Source organism: Dreissena polymorpha, chromosome 10 (assembly GCF_020536995.1).
Source record: "Dreissena polymorpha isolate Duluth1 chromosome 10, UMN_Dpol_1.0, whole genome shotgun sequence".
NCBI classification, from domain to species: domain Eukaryota; kingdom Metazoa; phylum Mollusca; class Bivalvia; order Myida; family Dreissenidae; genus Dreissena; species Dreissena polymorpha.
The window spans coordinates 52120070-52145389 of NC_068364.1; the positions used below are offsets into that span (position 1 = coordinate 52120070).

Genomic DNA, 25320 nt, shown 5'->3' on the forward strand with positions numbered 1-25320 from the left:
TAGATTTAATTGAAAACAAAAAACATAGAAGGATTATTGCCAAAATGCGTCTCTCATCTCATAAATTGTTAATTGAAACAGGCAGACATCATAATATTGACAGGAACGAAAGAATATGCCCCTTGTGTAGCTGTAACGATATCGAAGATGAGTACCATTTCATACTAATATGTCCGTTATACCTAGAAGAAAGAATCAAATATATCCCAGAATTCTATTACAAGCGACCTAGTATGTTCAAATTTATTAAACTCCTTAATAGTAGTAAGAAAACGACACTTAGAAAGTTAGCCATCTATTGTATATCATGTTTCAAAAAAAGAGATAACACTTTGTTTATTATCACATGATTGTTAAGAAGAACTATAGCTTATACTAACAATTGAGTGTACATTTTGTACTTTGCTAGGTACATGTTGTTTGTTAACCATGGATGTATCAAATGTGGTTATGTTTTTATATGTATTCCATGTCACATTATAACTTGCAATTAGAGCACTCTCACTCTCCAGTGATGAGTGATTTATGAATTGATGAATGTAATTTATACAATGTTATTATTTATATTCATCACGCATGTCTGTAACATTATCATGTATTTGTATATGACGATAAGCTTGTTATGCTTTAGTCAAAATAAAAATTCTGTTCTGTTCTGTTCTGTTCATATACACATGCATACCAAATATGAAGATTATATGTCAAATAGACATAGAAGTTATGAGCATTTTTCGAAACCTAAACACAGATTTCGAAACCTAAACGCGGACCCTTAGGTCACAGGGGTCAAAATGTTTGTGCGTATGCATACCAAATATGAAGGTTACATCTCAAGGGACATAGAAGTTATGAGCATTTTTCGAAACCTAAACGCAAAGTGTGACAGAAAGACGGACAGATGGACGGACAGTCCGATCACTATATGCCCTCCTTCGGGGGCATAAAAACGTGACTCGCAAATGCATAAAAACAATTAATAAGACCGTGAGTCGGGGGAAGCGACATTCCGATATGAAATCTAGTAGTTGGTGCAAATTGGATATGTCAACTCAAACAGAAACCCGCGCGTACAGTGACATAAAGTCCGCCTGGATAATATGTCCAAGAACAGCAAGAGTCACATACTTTAGGGACTATAAAGCAGTGACAGGCGTGGGTCATGGGGTAATGAGCACTTAACATAAACAGTATATATAGCATGCCAAAAATGAGTAGTGTACATCGACTTCCCTTAGGATTAATCTTTGCTTTTCTTTTAGTTTAGTTGGTTTTGTTTTGAATTTATTATATTACTGTGAATAAAGAACTTTAACTTTAATACTCTGACTTGTGGTTGATACTACGAGACAAATTGATTAAGCATATGACATATCTTGTGTGACTTAATTTCTATGACCAAACACACCAGCTTATGCAAGACTGGATTTTCGGGACAACACTTCAAGCGTGTTAGTTGTTTTTTAACAGTAATTTATTTTTTTTTTGTGTAATTGATTTGTGGCTTAATTTATTAATCACAGGTCATATTAATCACTACAGTAATATGGAAAGATGAAACATTTCGATGAAGCCCAGAATACTTCAATAGGTCAATTCTGCATGCAGTAAGAAGTGCATTCAACTGGCTGTAATTTACATCTGCACATTTAATTCAAAGTGTTTCAAATTGACTCTTTGTCACTAAATTGATATGATGTGCAACATTTGAGTGTTAATTCTGATGTCAAATTAATTTTTCTTTTTAAATTTATTTTCCTTAATAATTTTGTCAAATTGTGAAAAAAAATGATTTTGAAATCTGATTGGGAAAAGCAGTTTTCCAATAACAACTTCATATCCTGGATTGGAAGTTGCATTATTATGCTATGAGGTTAACTTGTATAATTATACAATTAAAATATTTTATGAATACCCCTTGGCCAAGTGTTAGTTTAGTGGAGCCTTTTAAAACTGACTGAAACCACCAAAACTTTGCATGGACTGTTCCTAGATGGTGACCCCAGTTCTATTGAGTTGCACGTGTTTGTTTTGTATTTGTATGTAACTGATATGTTTTGTTGTATTGTGTCAAATGGCTCCTTGCCATAAATAAAGAACCATGTGCTATTATGAGGTTTCTATTTTGCTATTGGAGCTTAAATTTCACAATGCATATAATTATTTGAATGGGCTACACTTTAACTTGAATGCAAATAAATACACTGGAAAAGTAGAACGTTTATTTTCATAAGCATGACTACATGTAGGATTTCACTAATATATTTGGAATCTATAAAACTTGTAAGAGTCATAATACAACTTGCAATAAACAAGAAATTGTATATAACTTTATGAATTAAATTCAATAACTTTGTATAATGTCTGATTCAACAATGTTTAAGTTAAATTATTTTGTATATACATGTATATACTTTCATTCCCAATTAAATTTCATAGCATGTTATACATTTTCAGCCAATCACCTGCTATAATGAAAGCATATTTGATGGTGAATGAATAATTAGAGAAATTATTTGTTCTTATTATAAGAATCCAGGAAATTTGTTTTGAAATAATGTTGACAACTGTTCATTACTCTGTTGATCTTGACTTGACTTGATCATCAATTGACCAGTCCCCAAATTATCAATTGCTCCGCCCACTTAGTCAAGTGGTCTAGTGATTAGAAAACTCCCGACAGGCAGATCGCATTGATAGCGGATTAGGCCAGTGAAATACTATATTTGTAAAGATGTATCATGATATTTTCTACAATTTAAATTGTTAAAGCCACACACTTAACTAAACTGCTTTGTAAAACTCTAAATACAATCATAAATGCTTTAGAAACAAATGGTGTAATCAAACAAAATGAGTAAACGACAGACTGACTATCAGAAACGTTTCATATACATATTATAGGGAGTCAAATAAAAATCCGTTGTAAAAATGAGCATTCATTTCATATTGATTTTGAACTTGTATTAAACAGCCTTACAGTGAATCTGGTGGCTATTCATTTATAATTATTTTTTTGAAAATATTATTATTAAATGCAAATGACACATCTATATCATTATGGGTTTGGAACTTTGTTTTATTGTGTTATTTTTAGAAAGACACCAATTCTTTTTATTTAGATATAAATTAAATTTTGATTGTAACCAGAATTTAATATAGGCCTAATTTCGTGGTTTTCAATAACAGATAGTCTGATATGCATTTTATTTCATGTATTTTTCATGCGAACCAGTTGCATTTCACTATCGAAAAATGAATTGTTGGTATTACGGTGCTGTAATGGAATTCGAATGGAATATATTTAAAAGCATATTATGCATTTTTTTATTTATAACAAGATGGACCTTATATGTTCATTGCAATGTTCATATTTCTCCCCGAATCAATATATGTTGTATTAGAAATGTTGTAGTTGTTGTATTTTAAGCCGTACATTTTACACTTTAAGTTGCTAAAGCTGGCTAAGCCGCGTTGAAATCACCTTTTTGTTGTTTTTACTTTAGTTAAAACAATATTTAAGTTTACAATTTATAATGATTTCCCTTGTTTAATTATGATCCACAGAAAATAAATATATAATTGGAAATCATTCAAGTAATTAAATAGTTTTCTTTTCTTGTGTACAGTACCTAACAATGGCTTAATTTTCCTTCATTCTGAGATCCGCGCAACATACTGTCATTTATTAATTATCGACAATTACGCTGAGATTATTAATAAGCACGTGTGACAATAAAACTGTAGCCCAAACTGCTTAATAATAGTGTGCATCAAACGGTTTAACACTTTTATAGAACACACAACTGTTGTGGTCAAACTATTTATAGTGTTTGTTTTCTCATTACTCGTTCATATATTTAAGAAATATAAAGGTAAAATAATGACCTTTTATATAATATGTATAGCACCTACAATTTTGAATAATGATCAAACAGTAATGATCAGGCATTTGATATAAAATCTGTGTAAACTTTTAAAAATTACGTCCATTCCACGCTTTGTTTGTCGGACAAAATGGCGGCCAGATAAGCGTTGCTGAGCCCAAGGGGTGTGTGAAAAATCGATATCTGATTGGCTGATCGGAAAATTTGATTGACAGGTGGAGACTGGTTAATTAATCCCTTAAATTAGTAATGAAACCAACTATGTACAATTTCAATGGATTGAATAACAAACATGATACAAACAAGTTTAAAATTCAATTATTCAAAGACAGACCCATCTAATGGTCGTTTAAATCTATATAGTATATATATTATGTATATATACTATTATAATGGATTATATTTAATCATATTATTGGCTAAGTGAACACAAAAAGTGATAAGTTGTGTGTAATCATGAGTACATTGCTCAAATAATTCTTCTTTTTTTTAAAGATACAGAAACACTCCGACAACATGAACAAAAATCCATATTTACAGAGTGGTTATACAGATACTAACAATAGAACTATGTAAACAAGAGATGTGTTTGTCAGAAACACAATGCCCCCTATTGCGCTGCTTTTTGAAATAAAATTTAAATACAGTAGACTCTGCCAATACTGGACTTTCTGAATACCGGAACTCTCCCGATTCCGCATGGTCGGGCCAGTCCCGTATTTTCTCCTTCTATTTCATTGTTAAAAAATGTTGAATAAACCGAACTCTCTGAAAACCGGAAACCGGACGGGTATCTCCGTAAATTTGGTCATTTTCAACGTAAAATACATTAAGTATACCGGACAGTCTAAATTCTCAAGATGCCCGAGGCGTGAAATAACAATGCCTAGTCAGCACAGCGAGTGCGGTGTCACACATTTTGCTCGCGCAATTATCGATAATCGGATTAAACATACCATAAAGGTGTCAAGTCGTTACCGCGCTATGGGAGTCCGATTAAGTAATGTAAAACAAACTGTGAATGTCTATAATAGACTCGCGGTAACACCAAAAAGTGATTGATTCGATCGTTTTATAAATTATTTATTATCGCCTATGATAAACAATTTAATTAAAAAATTAATGCATGCCGTTGCGACGATCACTTTTTTGTGATCTTTTCGGTTATTTTAAAAGATCTTATAGCCATGTTTTTAACATAAAGGAGAAATGTGCTTTCAAGCAAAGAGTGATCTTGGACTTTTTCGTGAAAATCGCAAACTTCAATAATTAGTAGGTTTTGAGATTATGAATATCTTAAAAAATATCTTAAAAAATAATTATGACGCTTTGTTTGCTTGTGTGTATGTTTAATATAATAAATTGTGTATCTACAAAAATCTTGTGTCGTCACTCGCCTATATGACAAATGCCACGTACGTACATGTATAAAGCACCACGCTCACTTTGGGATTAATCAAAACAAGTCGGTATGGAATATTTTTTGCTTTTAATCGATTAAAAACACATTTTTTAAGAATGCAATTAACATCATCAGTACCTGCGTACAGTTATCACATGTTACATGTAAATGTATATGGTTTGTTTTATTTTTCTGTGATTCTGTACACAATGCATACCATGTGTATTTCGGCAATATGCAAATTCTGGTAAACCGGAACTCTCTGAAAACCGGACGATCAGGCTGGTCCCGAGACCGTCCAGTTTACAGAGAGTCTACTGTATATCATTTGGCAGGTTGAGAAATTATCTCCCTTTTAAAGCTTATTACTTCCCTTGGATTGTATTTTTTTACTTTTGACCTTGAAGGATGAACTTTACCTTTCACCACTCAAAATGTGCAGCTTTATGAGATACACATGCATGCCAAATATAAAGTTGCTATCTTCAATACACATGTATTCAAAAAGTTATGACCAAACTTCAACGAAGGGTAAAGTTTTAGGAAAGAAAAATACAATGATATTTGTCCTTTGACATTGAAGGATGACCTTGACCTTGACTTTTCACCACTCAAAATGTGCAGCTCCATGAGATACACAGGCATGCCAAAGATGAAGTTGCTATATTCAATATTGCAAAAGTTACCAAACTTCGAAGAAGGGGGCATAAAAAGTTTTTTTTGCACATGGCCAAGTTTGTTTCTGGGTCTGCAACCAAAAACATGGTCACTTGGTCACATACTTGTTACCATTCTAGAAGCAACATTTGATTAAGCAAGGATGGTCGGAAAATTTATCTTGATAATATTTTGACCATATTTTAATCTGGGTAAAGTGGGGTCAAAAACTTGGTCACCAGGTCAAGTCTTTAATAATGGTTTAAATCCAGATCCCCATTGTTTTTGAAAAACGGATTTAATGCCCAAGTTAAAACAATGCTTGCCCATATCCTCCAATGATAGTTGTATTCTAATGAAAATGGTTGATACGGTGTGAATTTCAAACTACACATGTATATTAAATGTGTTGGATTTTACCATAGAATGAGGGGGTTTCTGAGAATCTAGTCAATTCCAGAGTTTGTTTATTGGTATATGTCTAACTCAGGTAAGTGCTTAAGGGCCATCATGGATTGGCCCTCTTGTTGGATAGTAACAGTGACCTTGACCAAATACTCACCTCTTGTTCAGCCTACATGTAGGCTACCTTCAATATAGGTTAAAGGTCGGGTTTATAGTCTGCTATGATGACAAGTGAATGTGTGCATGTTTTGCCAACTTTCACATTAACCCTCTGATAACTGGGATATAAGTCATCCATTAACATTCGGTGCTGCATGCAGCCATGGCACATTGGTTTATTTCCCTCACAGGTACCCATTTATACACCTGGGTGTAGAAGAGCAAGCATGAAAATATTATTTTGCTCAGAAAAATAGTGCCTGAACCAGGGACCTTCCGATCCAAGGACCAGCCTCCAACCTGAACCACTACACCACTGTCCCCTCTTATCCATAACATTACAAAAACGCCAAAATAATGGCAAGGTAACAGTTGTATGGCTATAACTATTAGGTCATAGCTGTAAAGGTCAAACATTTCAGTGAATTATGGAGCTATAAATGATCTTAATTTAAAAAAATTGCGGATCAGAGTTATGGGACTTGGAAAGAAACCTCAGCAGCAGAAGCAACAGTGGTTTTGGATGTAACACGCAGACCTTTACCATACAGAGTAACATTACACAGCCACCGACAAATGGGTTACAGTGCTCCAGCTAGGCCTAAATCGAAGGGCGCCGCGCCCTGCCCTCCCGAACCTCCGCCCTGCCCCCCCCGAACCCCCGCCCTGCCCCCCCCCCCCCCCCCCCCCTCTCAAAAAAAAAAAAAAAAAAATTTTTTTTTTTTTTTTTTTTTACATATGATAATCCATAAATCTCTTATTTCATTGTGATTATTTTAATCCTCATTGTAGACATTATATTTGAATGGTTTAATAATAATGGGAATAATACAATTATTTAAAACATATAAATTAACATGCAATAGGAAGCATTTCAGAAACACCCGCGCGCTCGAACGTGCCATTTTCACAAATACTGCGCGTCGAAAGTGCCCTTTTGACAATATACTGCGCGTCGAAAGTGCCCTTTTGACAAAAAAGCCCCCCCTGCCCTTTTCAAATCCTAGCTGGAGCACTGGGGTTACATAGGCTAATAGCTCTAACTATTGATGAATTGTGAGCTACAAACAGATTTACAAATGAAACAATTGTACAAATAAATTAGCAGCATCCATCACACATGTGTTGGGCGCGTGGCCAATTCACTGAAATACTATTAATATGTCATAAAACAACATTTTTCATCACTTTGACAAAAACAATTCTGATATAATATTTTTTATCAGTTTTTTTTTTTTCAAAGTGATGAAAAATGTTGTTTTATGACCTGTTGATAGTCTTTCAGTGAATTGGCCACGCGCCCAACACCTGTGATCCGGCAATGTCAGAAAAAATCAAAAGCGATATTAAAAATAACTTTATTGAATGCAGGAACCTATACATTTTTATAGGTCCCTGATTGAATGTAAGAACAATAAACAAAATCTTCAGTATAGAAGTCAATACAAAAATATTTACTTACTGAAAAGAGTTGCATCATGATAGCTCGCCCATATGGTGCTGTGTATTTGCTCAATTCCTACATTTCTGCTTGGTTTTGCGCTGACAAATGCCTTTTGTCACCGGATACAAAGCGGTCGGCCTTCTCCGATATTTTCTGAAAATCAGGTTATGTATACTATGTATATGTACGTGCCTATATATAGACTGTGCACAAACTTTCATAAAGGTCGTGTCCTACGTTTGAGTTTAAATAAGCGCGACACATTAAAAAAATAACCGGCGTAGATTTTGATTATAAAAATAAAGGCAAAGACCTATAGAATACAAAGACCTAAAGAATACAATGTATTCTATAGGTCTTTGATAAAGGTCAACTATTGAGGTTTAAAAAAATACATTAAAACAAAGGTTGACTTGTTTTATTTGTGTTCAGTTGCTAGTCTCTTATCCATCGCGTGTCATAAAATGTTCGTCATATGTAGATCCAGTGTATACTGCATATTAAAGTTTAAGCATGTGTGTACGCGTTTTCAATCAATACAGACAACAAATAACATTTCCTATGCTTTTATACATTTATATATTCAGGTATTTGCAGGATAAAAGAAACATAAGAAATATGGAACGCGAGGATGTAGGCAAACAGCACATGTGTACGTACTTATAAATGATTCTACACTAGATCATATCCAATGCGTCCTCACATGGCATAAAAATAGGTTGTTCTTCAAAATTGAAATTGGTGTTAGATCTTTTTTAAGTATTTATTTTAAGCTCAATTTTCTTTACAGACAAATAAATCACTTAATTATGTCTGACTGCATTTTTTTTATGAAAACAATTGCCATGGTACCTTTGGATAGTAAATCACAGTCCGACTGTGTTAAAAAAACACATAAACACATAATAAACACATAAACAATCATAATCATAAAATATTTCGTAAAATATTTCAAAAAGTAAAGTTAACACATACAAAATCAGTATGAATACCGTTGCCCCATCGTGGTTGTAACACATTAAAATCCATAGGGCGACATTGCGATAGTGCGACAATTTACAATGGCAACAGTGCGATAGTACGATGGCGACAACGCGATAGTACGATGGCGACAATGCGATAGTCATATCGTACTGTCGCCATCGTATCATCGCATTGTCGCCATCGTACTATCGCATTGTCGCCATCGTACTATCGCGTTGTCGTATTGTCGTAATCGTATTTTTGCATTGTCGCCATCGTACTATCGCACTGTCGCCATTGTATTGTCGCACTGTCGTCATCGTACTATCGCACTATCGCCATCGTATTGTCACACTGTCGTCATCGTATTATCGCACTATCGTATTGTCGAAATCGCATTATCGCACTGTCGCCATCATATTGTCGCACTGTCGCCATCGCATTGTCGCCATCGTACTATCGCACTGTCGCCATCGTACTGTCACACTGTCGTCATCGTAATATCGCACTATCGTATTGTCGAAATCGCACTATCGCACTGTCGCCATCATATTGTCGCACTGTCGCCATCGTACTATCGCATTGTCGCCATCGTACTATCGCGTTGTCGCATTGTCGCCATCGTACTATTGCATTGTCGCCATCGTGCTATCGCGTTATCGCCATCGTACTATCGTACTTCAGCCCGTGTGTAAACAAACCCTATCGAGCCCCGTTGATCATGCACCCTGTTACAGCAAAAGTCAAAATTTTAACGATAGATGTGGTCAGGTAACATAGATTTAACGAGATACAAAATGCTCGTTTTTATATTTTGTGTTACAATATATTCCATGTGAATATCCCGCGAATCACACTTACGAGCGAACGCGACATAAGCTTCGGACAGCGTCGGAAGCACGACGTAGTTCAACTACGATACCATACCACATGTAGTGCTGAAATTTTGGCTATTGCCATGAGGAACACCGATTTTTTATGGGTTGACTTTATTTTACGAAATATTTTACGAAGTATCTTTACGAAATATCATTGATTTTGAGTGTTTATGGGGCTTTAATACAAACGGTCAACTGTCGCTTGCCAGTTCTGACTTTCAGTGACAATTTCCGGTCAGGATAACCGCACACTGACCTTCGAATACCGCGAGATGGAACGTATTGCATTAAAAAAAGTGCACGGTGTTTGTGATTGAACCCCATATTACGCAAACTAAATATTTTAAAATGTTTGTAAATCAATCACTACCATAGCAAGGAAGTATAAGTGCTCCTTATAAGCAACCAAACTACAAGTATAAAACTACATAACATGACGTGTGTATATCAGAGTAGGGAGATAATGAATAGCACTTATTACATGATATACATTATGAAAGCGCATAAAATACCATATGAAAATAGTTGTTGAATCTAAGAACGGGGCTGCTAAATAAACAAGCCCTGGCTAATAAAAAGGAAGATGCGAAACCAATCTAATGATTTGAAAACTAGAGTGTAGATCTCTTGCATCCGCTCGTTATTTCTATATGAAACACTACAGCTTTAAGCTCAACATTCGGCTAGCATCATCGCAAACCGTTATGCTGCATCCTTTAAAATGTGGTGTATTTGACCATTGCCAGAGGGGGTTATCGAGAGACATAAAAGATATGGCGACGTCAATGCAGAGACAGGTATTTTTTGCCGTTGTATGCCCTTTATTACTGGTAAATAATTGATTGTTGAAATGTCACTTACTTTCCATCCATATCAGCAAGAAAGTGATATGCGTGTATATCGTTTTAATATTCGCTCTATATATAGACTTATTTCGCTGCGAAATATCTTAGCGGGTCACAAAATAACAGCTCTCTGTAAGAAAATAAATTCGAAGCAAGTGAAGTCGAGATAAAAAACGAATTTTAATACGAAATAAAATTATCACTTTCTTGCTGATATGGCTGGAAAGTGAGCGGCATGGAAACAATCAATAACAGTTATAAAAGGGTATACAACGGCAAAAACACCTGTCCCGGCATGGACGTCGCCATCTTGTGTTTCACGTGATTACCTATGGCAAGTGGTTCGACGCATAATCCCAAGAAACTAAGTTTTTCATGAGAACCTATAGGTTCTCATTCTAAGATCCTAGGTTCTTAGCCGAACTTATGATCCCAAATGAAATATTGTGTTTTCATGAAAACTAAGGATATCCGAGAGAACGACGCGAAAAGCTGTCGAGAACCTAGGTTCTTGTGAAAACCTTGGAAATCGAACGAGAACTTCGGTTCTCAGAATGAGAACCTAGGTTCTCATGAAAAACCTAGTTTCTTGGGATTATAAAAACCGGGGTTCTGAAATGATTCTCATGAGAACCTATATGTTCTATATGTGCCTATGTGCGTCGTCTCACCGAGAACATGGATGGGAACTTAAGTTCTCGTCATGATAAATATGGTTTTCACAGTGTAATTCTGGGAACCTAGGCTCTCATGAGAACTATGGTTCCCAAATGAAGACCACGGGTTATATCAGGCGGTTCGACGCATAATCCCAAGACACTAGGTTTTCATGAGAACCTATGTTCTCAGGTTCTTACCAGACCCTTGGTTTTTAAATAAGAACCTAGGCTATCGCCGTTTGATGCACATTTTATGATAACTTGGGTTCTGGTGAAAACCTATGATATCGAATACAAACTTGTGTTCTGGAAGCCATGTGCAATCTACAAGAGAGAACCTAGGTTCTTAGAATGAGAACCTAGGTTCTCATGAAAAACCTAGTTTCTTGGGATTATGCGTCGAACCGCTTGCCATACGGGCTCCTCTGATTGCAATAGTAGCATTTTATTCATTGATGAATTTGTCTACATGTTTCCAAACGAGCGTTCGTGATCACTAAAAATACTTCGTATCTGCAGAAGGAAATGAAAAAAAAAACGTGTTTTCTCTTTAAAGTTTACAATGGTAATGTAATCATTTCAACTTGAGAAACAACCTTTAATACGGTAAATAAACTTCGTCCTTGGACGATAAAGCACGAAGGGCCAAATGGGGTATTACACAGTGTATGTGTTCAAAACGAAAATGCAATAAGATGAGAGAGAACACACAATACTGTTCTTATTTATGTAATATATTTCAATACAGAATGAACGTGAATGTTGAAAATATACACGTAAAAATCACGTGCGGATTGAGATTTAATAACAAATCTACCCCTCACAATACCTCTATATTAATCAATGCTTCAGGTTTTGTCGAAAGTCACATGCATTATCTAAAACAAAACCGTTTTTTAAAAATCGGAGTACATATTTATAGAAAACTGTGTTTACTGAAAATGACAAACAACGTCATTATAGTCAACGTACATGTTTCTGTGTAGGGTACTCCTATAAATATGAGGTCGATTTACATCGACCTCATATCGTTTAACGTTATTTTGCAATAGCATCGTTCCGACATGAATTCATGTCGGAAGCTTTAACGGCATCAAATTCATATAACAGCACAGAATAATCATGCAATAAATTATTAAACATAAAATATAAACATTATTTTACTAATTGCATTAGAAAAATGTTTATACAAACTTACAAGTAATGATAGTCCAGACCTTAAAACACTACCACTGTTCAAATTCCATATTGTTGCCATATAGCACTGTGTAAATTGAAAGTTGCATAATGTTACCTCATTGGTCGGTTATAAATACATTGTTTCTCTACATATAGTATTCGATTTAGACGAAAATAATAATTTACGTGGAATGTCATATTAGTTTTCCATTAAAACTTTGATCTTGCCGTGTGTGTTTATGGACGTTAATAATTATGTTATACTTATTTTTGTATTTCATTAAGAATTAGAACGTGTAGCCCTTTTTGTTAGCTGTTTTTAGCAAACGATTCGCGGCTTAATAAGACACGGAAAATAGTTAAAGCGACACTTTCATTTAAAGGTTTAATGTGAACAATATTAAATGAAACCTTTTTTGGTATTAATATATTTTATTGACATGTTAAATTCGATACTTGAAAACGTGTTTAGTCTTTAAAAAGATGTCGCTGATATTGTTAATTTCAATAACTGTTAATATGCTTAATGTTGTATAAGAAATTGAATAGTTTCACTGAGTTGTATTCCCGCCTAAAATCCGATATCGTAAAACGCGCAACGGTTAAGAATAAGGTCTGAATAAGTTTAGGTATTCAGATCCGAATATCAGCAGCTGTAGCAGCTGTGCCAGCTGGGAAGCCCCGTTTTGGCTTTAACAACCGCAAGCGAAACAACATACTTTTTAAAGTCTTGCACTAAGACTCCATGATCACAAGTATATGTCCCTGCTGTGGCGTATGACACCATACTGTTATTTAGTATTGGTCGGCACAGTATCTGATCATAAAGAGATAATTGGTTTGTGCTGAACACAGGGACAATAAAACCACAGATCTATCAATAAACAAGATTATTGAGATATCTTTTGTTGAACACCGCGATAAAAATGCTCAAACCACGGACTCTAGATTACACGGATAAGGAACATGGCAACATTCTCAGAATCATCACTGCTATATGTGTAATCACCTAACAATTCGTCTAAAAATAATTCATATATTTGAGTTGAAGACGATGTACTGTTGTATAAGTCTGAATAAACTATCTGTCTGCCTGTCTTAATCTAAGCCGTCATCGTCCCAGTGAAAATAAATCTGATTTTGAATAGTTGGACATGATGCCCTGATGTCAAAATACGAAATGACCCGCGTAACACCGACTGTGATTTTCAAGAATCTTTAATAAATTGATAATTTAAGGTAAATAACATTTCATATAATTATACATAATTCCCTCGTTGATAATTAACAGCAAACGATGAATGTTTTTGACACCCATTTTATTTCAAGTATGCATGCAAAGCCGAATAAAATCGAGAGTTATATTTCTTTGTTATAAACAAGAGCTGAAATCGTTAATTTATTAAGATTTATTTATAATAAGCTTTATTGATATGTTTCGTGAACAAAATACCACAATATATTCCATAAAAAATATAATAATCATGGCAAAGGAAATTCAATGGCCGGTTTCTAAACAAAAGCATAATCGCCAAGACCGTAGCATCAGTTCAGTGCGTTAGGAACGCGCGCTACTTTCTTCCGCCTTCATTCCTTAATTACTTTCGTTTTTAAACAATTTTTTTTTCTATCGTATACAGAATTCTATTCTCCTAAGCAAGATGTAATTTTTAAAACTGAACTCCAAATATAAACGCTACAAATTGGTATTAAGTACGAACATGTCAACCGTAAATCTAGATTCTAAAACTCCAAAACGGTATAATATTTGCAAAAGTTAAAGTTATAACTCGCCGGGCTGTCGAAATCAGAAGAACGCTACAAATTGGTATTAAGTACGAACATGTCAACCGTAAATCTAGATTCTAAAACTCCAATACGGTATGATATTTGCAAAAGTTAAAGTTATAACTCGCCGGGCTGTCGAAATCAGAAGAAAAACTTAATATATGTTCATATATCTGTTTACTACGTAACGTAAGCTTTCTAATGATATATAATTTGTCAAAATCGGCCGAGAAATGAAACTATAATTCAACAAAAGACGTGAGTGGGTACATCAAAATGTATAACCTCGGCGCTTCGCTGTACGCTCATTGTACAAGATCGATAGCCACAACACGGTAAAACGCGCGGTGGTAAGACATAAAATGTGTATTTCTTGTGTTTATCTCGCTATAAATCCATTAATAGCAACGGGAGTATACTAAAACGTATATTTTTTGAAAGAGGAATTAATAAGCAACAAGATAACGTATAAACCAATAAAATCGGATGAATAGTTTTTGCACAAGATTGAATTTACTACAGTAAGGGTCACATACTCAATATACACTTCGTGATACAACTGGTAGTTTTAACACACACATATAGGTTTCATTTAATTAAAAAGTACAGAAAGCTAAAAAGTGATGTGGTTTGTTGTACAACAACAATTGGTTATGTGTAACCTATTCAAAAAATAATTTCGTTCAATATAATTCAATGTAATTCTATAAACGACAAACACACTTCGTGTGTTGTGTAGGTTTATTTTTAAAAATGTACATAAGTGGTTTAAAAGCACAATTTTTACACATTTAAGAGGTAATCGCTCACATTTATGTCTAATTAATGATAATTTTATGCATTAGCAAAGATTTAACGAGAAAAACTGAAGTTTAAGTTGAACTCAATTTGCTATAGGAAAACGACGGTAGCCGTTTAGACGTAAGCGGGGTAGCTTACGTCTAATTTTTACGTCTAATTTTTTGGACTATGTGTAGGGCTGCGTAAACAATTAAAAATGGCGTGTATAACGTGCGATATTGAGAAGTTACCAAATGAATTTCCACCGTCAACTGTTACCGAAAACTGCTTTCATCCGATTCTGTGCTGCTTAAGAGTGAGTCCTTATTCATTTGTTGATTATATTTTATATATTTAGATTTATATTTATTTAGTCGATCATTCGTTGACTCGTAAATTTATGTATTCATCTGTTCAAATTTTGCCCAGTTTAAACTCCTTAAATTATGTCTTTAAAGTTTCACAATGCATTTGTTTGTTCGCCCGTGCGTAGATGCCGAAACTTGTGTCGTTTTCTCCTCTTGTGTTCACGAAACGTTCTCAGCAGAATGCAATGTACTCTTGGAGACTTTTCTAACGCAACATTTTTCAAACTTGAATATATATGTTATGAGTAAATTTTGATTTAATTTTTTTAATGTGATCATTGACTACATTCTTAGCAAGCTCAAGATAAAATCATTCATCCGTGACGATTGGACGCTTTAGCGCGTGGGGTATGTACTGTATAGTTTTGTCTTTTTGCACGTGGAAATGATGAAACGCAATAGTATTAGAACTTTATTTTGATTTCATCATTTAAGGTGGGTTCTTACACCAGAAAAACATAAAATTAATTAAAACAAAAAATATGGCTCATATGAATATGTAGAGGTGAAACCGCGCATTTTGGAAAATTGCATGCTTCCCACCCCACGTGATAAAGCATCTGATCGTCACGGATGAATGACTTAATCGTCAGCTTGCACCGAATGTAGTCAAATGATCACAAATACAATTGCGAATGAAAATCTTTACTTATAACAGAGATATTAACAGAGATATTAAAGTTTGTCGCGTAAGAAAAGTCTCCAGTCCACTTGCAGGTAACCTGCAATATGCCAAAATGCGCTCTTTAATATTCATATGAGCCATACATTAAAAAAAATAGTTTTATGTTATCCTGATGTAAGAATCCACCTTAAATGACAAAATTAAAACAGATTTAGAATAATATTGCGTTTCACCACAGTGATTTTTTGCCCAAAATTACCACCGATATTCAGCTGCTTCCCAATCGCAAAATTGGACGTTTTTCCCCAAAAATCTGACCAAAATGTCCAAAACAAAAAAACATCAATTCCCAAAGAAGTAAAAAAAGTGTTTTTCTTCATTTTAAGAAAGAAGTCTCTTATGACTTAATTATGATTTCTAAACTCTATATCTCAACTTTATTTTCTAAACATCGCACACAATATATAACTTTAATATACTAGTAGTCCTTTTTGTCATAAATAATTCCCAAATTTGCCACTTTTATTGATTAAAAAAAATCCCAATTTGACCAGACTCCTTTTCCCAAAATGGCTAGAAAACCTTCTGAACATGCACTTAAATACAATATTAATTCTGTTTCTTATAAATATATTTATAATGTTTAATTTTTCCCAATTTCATGGTTTATCGCGCTAATTTTTCCAATTCAAATGGCACAGGCTGTAACATATAAAAGCCAAATAATCACTGCACCATTTCCACGTGCAAACAGATGACACCATACATACCCCACGTGCTAAATTCGATCGTAAAGGATGAATTATTTTATCTTGAGCTTGTTCAGAATGTAGTCAAATGATCACATTGAACATTTTAAATCAAAAATCTTTACTCATAACAGAGATATTCAAGTTTGAAAAGTGTTGCGTTAGAAAAGTCTCCAAGTGTATGTGTGTATTAAGACGTTTAAAGGGTCTTTCTGCGCCTGAGCTTGCATTGTTTGATGAGCTGGCGCGTTTCGTAGCAACATACCAAACTCACGAACGTTGGGACGAATTTTGACATACAGACGCTATTGTGTGCTTCTAGTATTCTAGTATGACTAGAAGCCGATTCATGTCACCCTAGGGTGACTTCAAGCCATTTCAGGTCGACAATGACCTAATGCGTTATGCTCTTTGGGTCATTGTCGACATGAAATGGCTTGAAGTCACCCGGAGAGACTAGAAGCCGATTCATGTCGCCCTGTGGTGACTTCAAGCCGATTCCAGTCACCCGGTCGGCTTGAAGTCACCCCAGGGTGACATGAATCGGCTGGAAGTCACCATAGGGTGACAAGAATCGGCTTCTAGTCATCCCCGGGTGACTTCAAGCCATTTCAAGTCGACAATGACCCAATGAGGCAGAGCTCAACTAAGTTCACATGCGCCGTGAGAGGGGTCGCTTATGTAAAAAAAACGCGTGTACTAATTGTCACTATCAGACAGTATAAATGCATTTAATAATGTCTAACTGCGTCTCGAGGTTGCATTATGTTATTTACCTTTATGTTACGAAATAACTATTTTATTTCACCAAGCCGAACATAACTTTCGTTGCAACAAGAGCTCACGATTGCCTTCAGTAGTATCCAGTGTTCATTACGTATGTTTCAAGTTGCATGAACAAAACAACTTGGGTACGTTAGTATGGATTACAAAATAGTTCATGTTTTATCTGACGAGTTGAAACCTCGATATGATATATATGCACGTTTATATCTTTCAATTTAGACAGTGTCTTTATTGATAAAAAAATATTTTCTTTTCTTTTTTTTTGGGGGGGGGGGGGCTTTTTAAAGCAAAACGCGTATGGCCAATTGTAACTAACTGTTCATATTTGATAGATATGACATCAAAGATGAAAATATGGACTTGCTTAATTCAAATATCTGTAATCGGGATAGAGCAAAGTTACGGTAAATAATCGGCGTTAACTTAAAAATAAAAATATGTTTACATCTACAGAGTTAAACAGTGTATACCAATCCCGAGTCGATGGTATTTTCAGCGTAATTCGTTCTGTCAGTCCCACATACAGTCTGCATACATGTCACATTTTAATATCTCGTCATTAGCATTGTAAAATGCCATATCAATTTCACAGTGCACCATGAAAGCGGTAAAGGACACTTCAAAATGCCCGCACCCCGACTGCAATCAGCCCGCCACACTGGAAGATCCAACACTGAAGTTTTTCCAAGCCATACTGGATGACATGTTTAAGATGTACGATATAACCGATGACTACGTTCCTACTACACCATCGGTCGTGTCATTGTTGAACAATGGACGGTTGACAGTTTCGCTTCTAACAGGAGAGAGTGTTACGATTCCTTTCAATCCCAACATGGATGTTCTGGATCTGAAGTTTAAGGTTCAGCAAGAACTGAAACACGACGTAAACAAACAGAAACTACTCTACAGGGATACAGAACTTACGGTAAATTAATGTACTGTTGTAATTCATTCCCTATTTCTTTGGCGTATTCTTTGCATTAGGTTGAATTCTTCAAGACAATGGTTGCCATGTTTGCAACATGGTTTTAATTAAATACGATGTACTTAATGCTACCTCTTAATATTTCGCAAATTCCATATTTCTTGTGGTTTTTTTTGGCAGTAACTATCATACTTCGGAAATAATGTTTTATGGAGAAAAAAACACCTACCACCCATGACTGTTTCATTAGAAATGCAACATTCCAATACATATATTGTATTTCAGGACTATTTGGACAATGGTTCAAAGGCAAGACTCAGTCATTTCAGCGTACAACCAAACTCCACAATTATGCTGGTGGTGTTACTCTTTGCCATTCCAGAAAGTTTCAATGATGTTGTGTTTGATTTGTACTGGGGCTATCCGTTAGGTCGGAAAGATTACCTTGATGCATCGTGTCTTATATTCAGTGGGACGCAGTTCTACTCCCTATGCGATTATGGCCACACACGTCCTTTTGCTGCAATACGTCACTCCGGTGACATAATGGATAACCTCAGAAGAAAAGGACACCATACGATGAATGTTTCGCTCAAGAATATGCCATCTACCGTAACGCATTTGTTCTTTACTTTGAGCGCGTGGAATTCTCCAAACATCTCAAGATATCCGAACCCCAGTTTGAAGTTTTACGAGGCTTCCAAACCTGGCAAGGACCTCTGCAAGACAACATTCCAGCACGCTGGAGCATACCAGGCCGTGGTCATGTGCTCGCTGTCACGTGGCAAGCACGGTAAATGGGAGATTTTCGAGTCTGGAAAAGTATCAGCTGGAAATGCCATGAATTATGAACCTCTAAAAGCAACTATTCAAAAGTTGATTTCACAGGGGTTTTAAAACATGTTTGTAAAAGATTTATCGCATTCCATATTGAAATCGTTGAATTGACTGTATTTACTCGGTATACTAATGTTCGAATAATTGTATGTATTATACTTTTTACTTAGCTTGTGCGCGATATGATTATGTTATCGCTAATAATTGATGTATTGAATCAGATCTCTTTTTGATATGCCGTTTGCCCCAGCGTTAAAGACACGTAGCAACAGCTCTTACGCTGACTAGTCATAAGAACTCTACCAGTAGATAACGGCTCTAGGAGAAGTGCCCCCCCGGAGAACTGCCCCCCCAAAGATTTTTCACTGGGCGGAGAACTGCCCCCTCACTGTTTTTGTATAGGGCGGAGAACTGCCCCCCTGCTGATTAATAAGGGGCGGAGAACTGCCCCCCTGTCAGAATTGATGACCCGGAGAAGTGCCCCCTAATTAAAGAAATAGCGGTGATATATAAAGCGAGTATTATAATGACAATAACGCCAGTAACTTTCTTGCTATTATGTATGGAAATTGAGTGAAATGTCAAAAGTAATATAAAGTTGTACAAGTAATAAAAGTTTTAAAACGGCATAAAATACCTACCTCGGCATGGACGTCGTCACGTCGCCAACTTTATAATCACGTGATTTTCGTCAATGTGAACAAAGAAAAACAAATAGCTTTTTGCTAATAAAAAGTTATCGCGGCTGAATTATTTGACATTTTCCCCGTAATAAAAACAAACAATTAGCATGCAATTTAATCCATCCTTATGCCAGCTGAAAACAATAATTTATTTGTTTGTTTTCGCCAATTACGGATTTGGACGGTTCAATATAATAAACCCGTATGCGGCTTTATTCAAAGCTAACAAGTTCTTAACAATTAAGGTCGGTCCGGTCTACCAATTAAAAGATTAAAAGATCGCGGTACTTATCGTTAACGGTAACAAGTTCTCTGCCTGCCTTATTAGCTGCTAATTAAAGCAACTGTTACCGATTTTGTTTGTTTGGCATGTCGACATGATCTGCTCAAAATGCAAACTGCGGACGACTCGACGGTCTGGCGATGCTACCGACGGATAAGGTGCTAGAAGACATGAATTAACTAAACAACATAAATAAATTGCTTATAAATTCAACTTCACTTCATTTTTTTCTTCAAGTCAGCTAAATTATTGCCTTTGCCTTGCCTATTAATTTACTTTTTTATATGTCAATTAACTTTTTTCCATGGGTCAATACTATCTTTATAATGTAAATTAATTCCGATGTAACTTTTCCTCCATAAGTACCGAGTTGCACGTCTATATTTAGTTGCAACACATTGCCAGTATTAACACGCACGCGTTTCCTGTGTGGATCTCGACTATGTTTCGCGCTCTTATTAAAACACGACTTTTACAAGGCATTCATGTATAGTGAGTGGTGCAGATGCGTACCAAGGGCCTTAAACAGTATTATCACATACCTCTAGACAATTTGTGTTATTCAGTTCGATAAATGGTAATATACTTGTACTGAAATTAAATTGTTACCGGATAAAATGTGTACGGCGATAACGTAAAATTACCCGTAAGTATTGTTTTCACTACGTAACTAATAACTAATATGACACCGGGGGGGCAGTTCTCCGCCCCTACAGATTTGATGGGGGGGGGGGGCAGATATCCGCCTACTAAATTCTGACAGGGGGGCAGTTCTCCGCCCCTACCGATTTGATGGGGGGGCACCTCTCCGCCACCTTTAAAATAAGGGGGCAGTTCTCCGGGGGGCAGTTCTCCGGGGGGGCACTTCTCCGGATACCGTAGATAACAGTTTGTACAGCAAAAATTGACATAAGAATGCCTGCGTTGGTTCCAAACTATGAAATAAAATGCGCGATAAGTTTCGAAGAATCTCATTTAATTATTTATAACAAACGAAATCACACAATTTATTTGATTTGATCGACTTTAAAAGTCTAGCGGACGTTAACAACAAGAATATCAGTGAAGCAAATGGATGCGCCCTGATGATACGCTTTGTCGATGTTTGGGTTTTGAGTTAAAACGAAAAAAACACATTAATAGCAAAGGGGCGAAAACTCCCTGTAAAATCATTGAACCCAAACAAACTAGCAAGGATGTGCATGTCCACTCTAAAGGGATGCTGCATATCAAGTTTATCACATTTGAATCATTCGTGTCTTAAATCTCGAGCGGAAACAAAAAGCAGCAAATCTAAAATCAAAGGGTTAAACGATCCCTTACAATCATTGGACCGGTACGACCTGACAAGGGTGAGCATTTCCAGCCTTAAGAGAGGCTGCATATGTGCCGTAGTAACACATGTAAATAAACTCGATGGCTAGTTCTTTACTCTTTATTTAGATGTAAACATAAGGTTTCCAAGTCCGTATGATTCTTTACATTAATTGTTAATGCAATATTTATAAGTCTATATAATTCTCTAAGTAACTAACAACGTTTCCAAGACATGACAAACTCCGTCCAAATCCATCCAGGCAGGATCCCACCCCACCCCACGTGGGGTTGGGTTCTGAAAATAACCCCCAGAGTTTCTACTATGTCTTAAACCCTTATTATTTTAAGTGCCCAAAACGTATCGCTTATATACATGAATCGTTACATAAACATGTCAACTTAATGGGTCAAACCAATTTGTTGAAATGCACATACGTGCGTGTTTATTATCTGGTGATTGCACCGACACGGAAACAAACCACTATTAACTATGTAATCTTGTCATGATCTCATAATTTAAACGGACTGAACCCATTTACCAGCGTACACCAACTGTCAACAAATTAGTGAGTTTCGGCCATACTGACGTAAACCAAGGCATGCATTATATCCTATAATTAAAATGGACTGTAGCTAGTGGAAAGCGTGTACCTGCTGTCAACATTAATTAGTCCCAAGCAACACTGACGTAGCCCCAGGGTTTATATTATAGCGAACAAGGAATATACCTAAAATACACCAATTATGCGACACATATCAATTTTCATCACATTCTGATAATTAATGTCTCAGATCTCGGGTGGGGACGATCAGTGTGACGGGCGGAAAGGCGGATGTATTGTCGAAACAATTCTAGTAAGACGCTTGGAAACTCATTTCTGTCAAACTAAGAATTAGGACAGACTAATTCAGGCCCGTAGCCAGAGATTTGAAAAGGGGGGTGCGAATTTTCCCATCAACGATTGTTATTCAGCAACGAAGATGCCAAGCGGTAGGTGGGGAGAGGTTGTTCCCTTTCTGCAATTGGGGGTTTGGATATCCTTCCTCTAGAAAATTTTGAAAATGAAAAGAAAAATCCTGCATTTTGGAGGCTTTTTATCTGAATTCAGAGACTGATGTTATAGAGCATTTTTATATGAAAGTTCACATTCATTGACTATACTCAGTGACTGATCGACCTGAATATGATATAACATACATGTATTCCCCACTGCCGTTTTTCAATAACAAACTTTTTGATCATTCACGGAAATACATAACTTTATACCCGAAGCTAGTATGCGCGCACACACTTTATTTACGTATTCAACAACACATTGATATAATATAAAATCAACAATAAGAACGGTATACAATGTCATTATTTATTGGAATCTTGATAACATTGGTGTATTTTACCATTCCAAAATTCTACCATTCCTAAATTAAGCAAATTTAAAGGAAAATATTGACTTTTTTCAAAACAATTGTTTGTCAGCTACTATGGATAGTACCCGAGGCCTAGCATCGCTCTAAACGTGCTAATAGTATTTTGTACAACAAACACTGATTAACAAAACTGGGTCTTCTCTTATCTGCATCAATACTAAACAGAAATAAAAATGTTATAACTGGTTACTTGTATTTTTGAAATTATTTTTAACAAATTAGTTTTCATTTTCCAAACGAATTTCACAATACATCAATTAAGGCTTCATAAAGACTCTTTAACCACAAACTACTGGTCCTATCGTCTCAAAGACCTTATAAATGTATATATTACAGGACGTTGAAGAAAAAAATATGGGCTTATTTGCCCGTATGTTCAAGATCCGTCACAGTTAATGAACATTTAACGTTAACGTCCACCTGATCATATATGTTATAAGTTATATAAGTTAACTTACAACGTTTTGAATTTATTATAACAACTGTTTCAGAGTATGGCAAATTTCCTAGTGTCAAGTTTGACATAATTAAAATATTGTGTGCAGTTATGTATGTGGAGCAAAACAGATGCCATAAGGTGTTGGTAAACTACAAAAAAAGCTACATTTCTTTGTAGAAATGATTTGTTTTCTTGCCATACAACAAAAAATTATCCAGTCTTGAGCATAGCTGATATTTTTTGTTTGAAAACCCTTAAGGTGATCCAAAAATGGTTGTACGGGGATATATCAGAAAGACAACGCAGTCTGTCGAAAATGCTGTGTACAATCGTCAATTGTTATAAATCGTGGTATAATGCAAAGTTATTAACCAGTGACTAATAGACTTCGGCAATAGTCGGCGGGTGTCTTTTGATTTCCGTCATTTTCGGAAGCTGACATAACATTCCGTTAATAATAATCCAAAATGTTCTCTCTTTCCTCTCGGTGGCACATTCAACATTATTGTAACGCTTAAATACGAAGACTCACTGGATTCCGGGAACAGATAAATAATCGTTTTTGCGACGAATAAAGATGGGTGCAGCTTATAGTTCAAATATTTTTTTAATCGTCAAAAAACATTGGGTGCAAATGCACCCAACGCACCCCCCCCCCCCCCCCCCCCCGGCTACGAGTATGTAATTAATTCATAAAACATCGCACATGCTTTTCGATGATGTCAATAGGTTCAGGAAGGTTCCAAATGGTTTGCCATCAGCTCAACATAAAATATTGTACTTTCAAAAATTGATTCCGTTCTTTTTCACTTCCGACGGGAGTTCCAACTGTTTTTTAAGGAGTTACGATAAGACTCGGACTTGTCCAAATGATTGCGAAGAGACCAAAAACATTCCGGTATTTCCGAATTCGATTTCATCGAGCCCAATGGAGGCAGATTGGGTGCAAAAAATGTGGCGGTACAAAATTGTTAGCCGTTTTACTTACTGGTGTCAGATTCAACAACCGTACCACATCTCTATCCATACATAATGGTCAACATCACAAAGTTGTGATTGGTCCAAACGATATTGAAAGGCCACTCTTTGGGCACTAACTTTCATTGTATTACTACTGTTCCTTAGCAAAAACTAATTTTCGATTGGTCAATTTGTTTGGACTTGCATCTTTTCTCTTGGGTAGTATATAACATGTGCAAAGAGTAACGTTCACTATCGCGAAGGTAGTTCAAATATTGAAATAGCAGTTGTGGTCGTTAAGATTTATTGATTTCAACAAAATATTGGGACTCTATCACGGGTTTGCGTTAAGTTTAATGCTTTATGAGCAAATGCATCTCACACTTATATTGCAACATTAGCATTTTTACTCTGATATATACACGTATGTTCATTTACTATCACAGTAAGCATCTTTCGTGTTCCGAAACATAGTAAACATCTATAAGCGATCCAACTTCAAACACATGATAACATATCTTTTCATGGAAGGATGCACGAATTTGTTTTACCATAAAAGGTTAATAACAAAATTTAAATATAAAACACATGTTCCTTTATATTGTACATTTTATTGTAACATTTGATTTACAAAAACGGCTGTATAATATTCCGCAATAATTCCCTACAACCTACAGTCAATAATTATACAGTGTAACAAAATGCAAGACATGATAAGTAAATTGTACACAACATCAGAATATCCAATTCTACAGCTGTATAACCACAATTTCACAATGATTTTAATAGCAAAAGTTTTGTAACAATTTATGCAAAATATTGGGTTACGCAATTTCCAAATAAATAAACAAAAAATCGAAACTTATATAAGTTT

General features: G+C 35.5%; 1 protein-coding gene across 3 annotated transcripts in view; it reads left to right on the forward strand.

Annotated features, from left to right (window-relative positions):
- The window catches only part of LOC127848789 (uncharacterized), a 129141-nt gene extending 109588 nt beyond the window's left edge, over positions 1-19553 (forward strand). Inside the window, exons 1-4 of one of the 3 annotated variants that reach the window (XM_052381400.1) lie at positions 12130-12275; positions 15234-15359; positions 18164-18499; positions 18785-19553. In XM_052381400.1, coding sequence (XP_052237360.1) covers positions 15261-15359; positions 18164-18499; positions 18785-19396 — 1047 coding nt within the window. In that variant the 5' untranslated portion in view covers positions 12130-12275; positions 15234-15260 and the 3' untranslated portion in view covers positions 19397-19553. Of the gene's footprint in view, positions 1-12129; positions 12276-15233; positions 15360-18163; positions 18500-18784 lie in introns of those variants that run through there. The other 2 variants (XM_052381399.1, XM_052381398.1) reach the window with 2 other exon arrangements.
- Positions 19554-25320: the final 5767 nt, after the last annotated feature.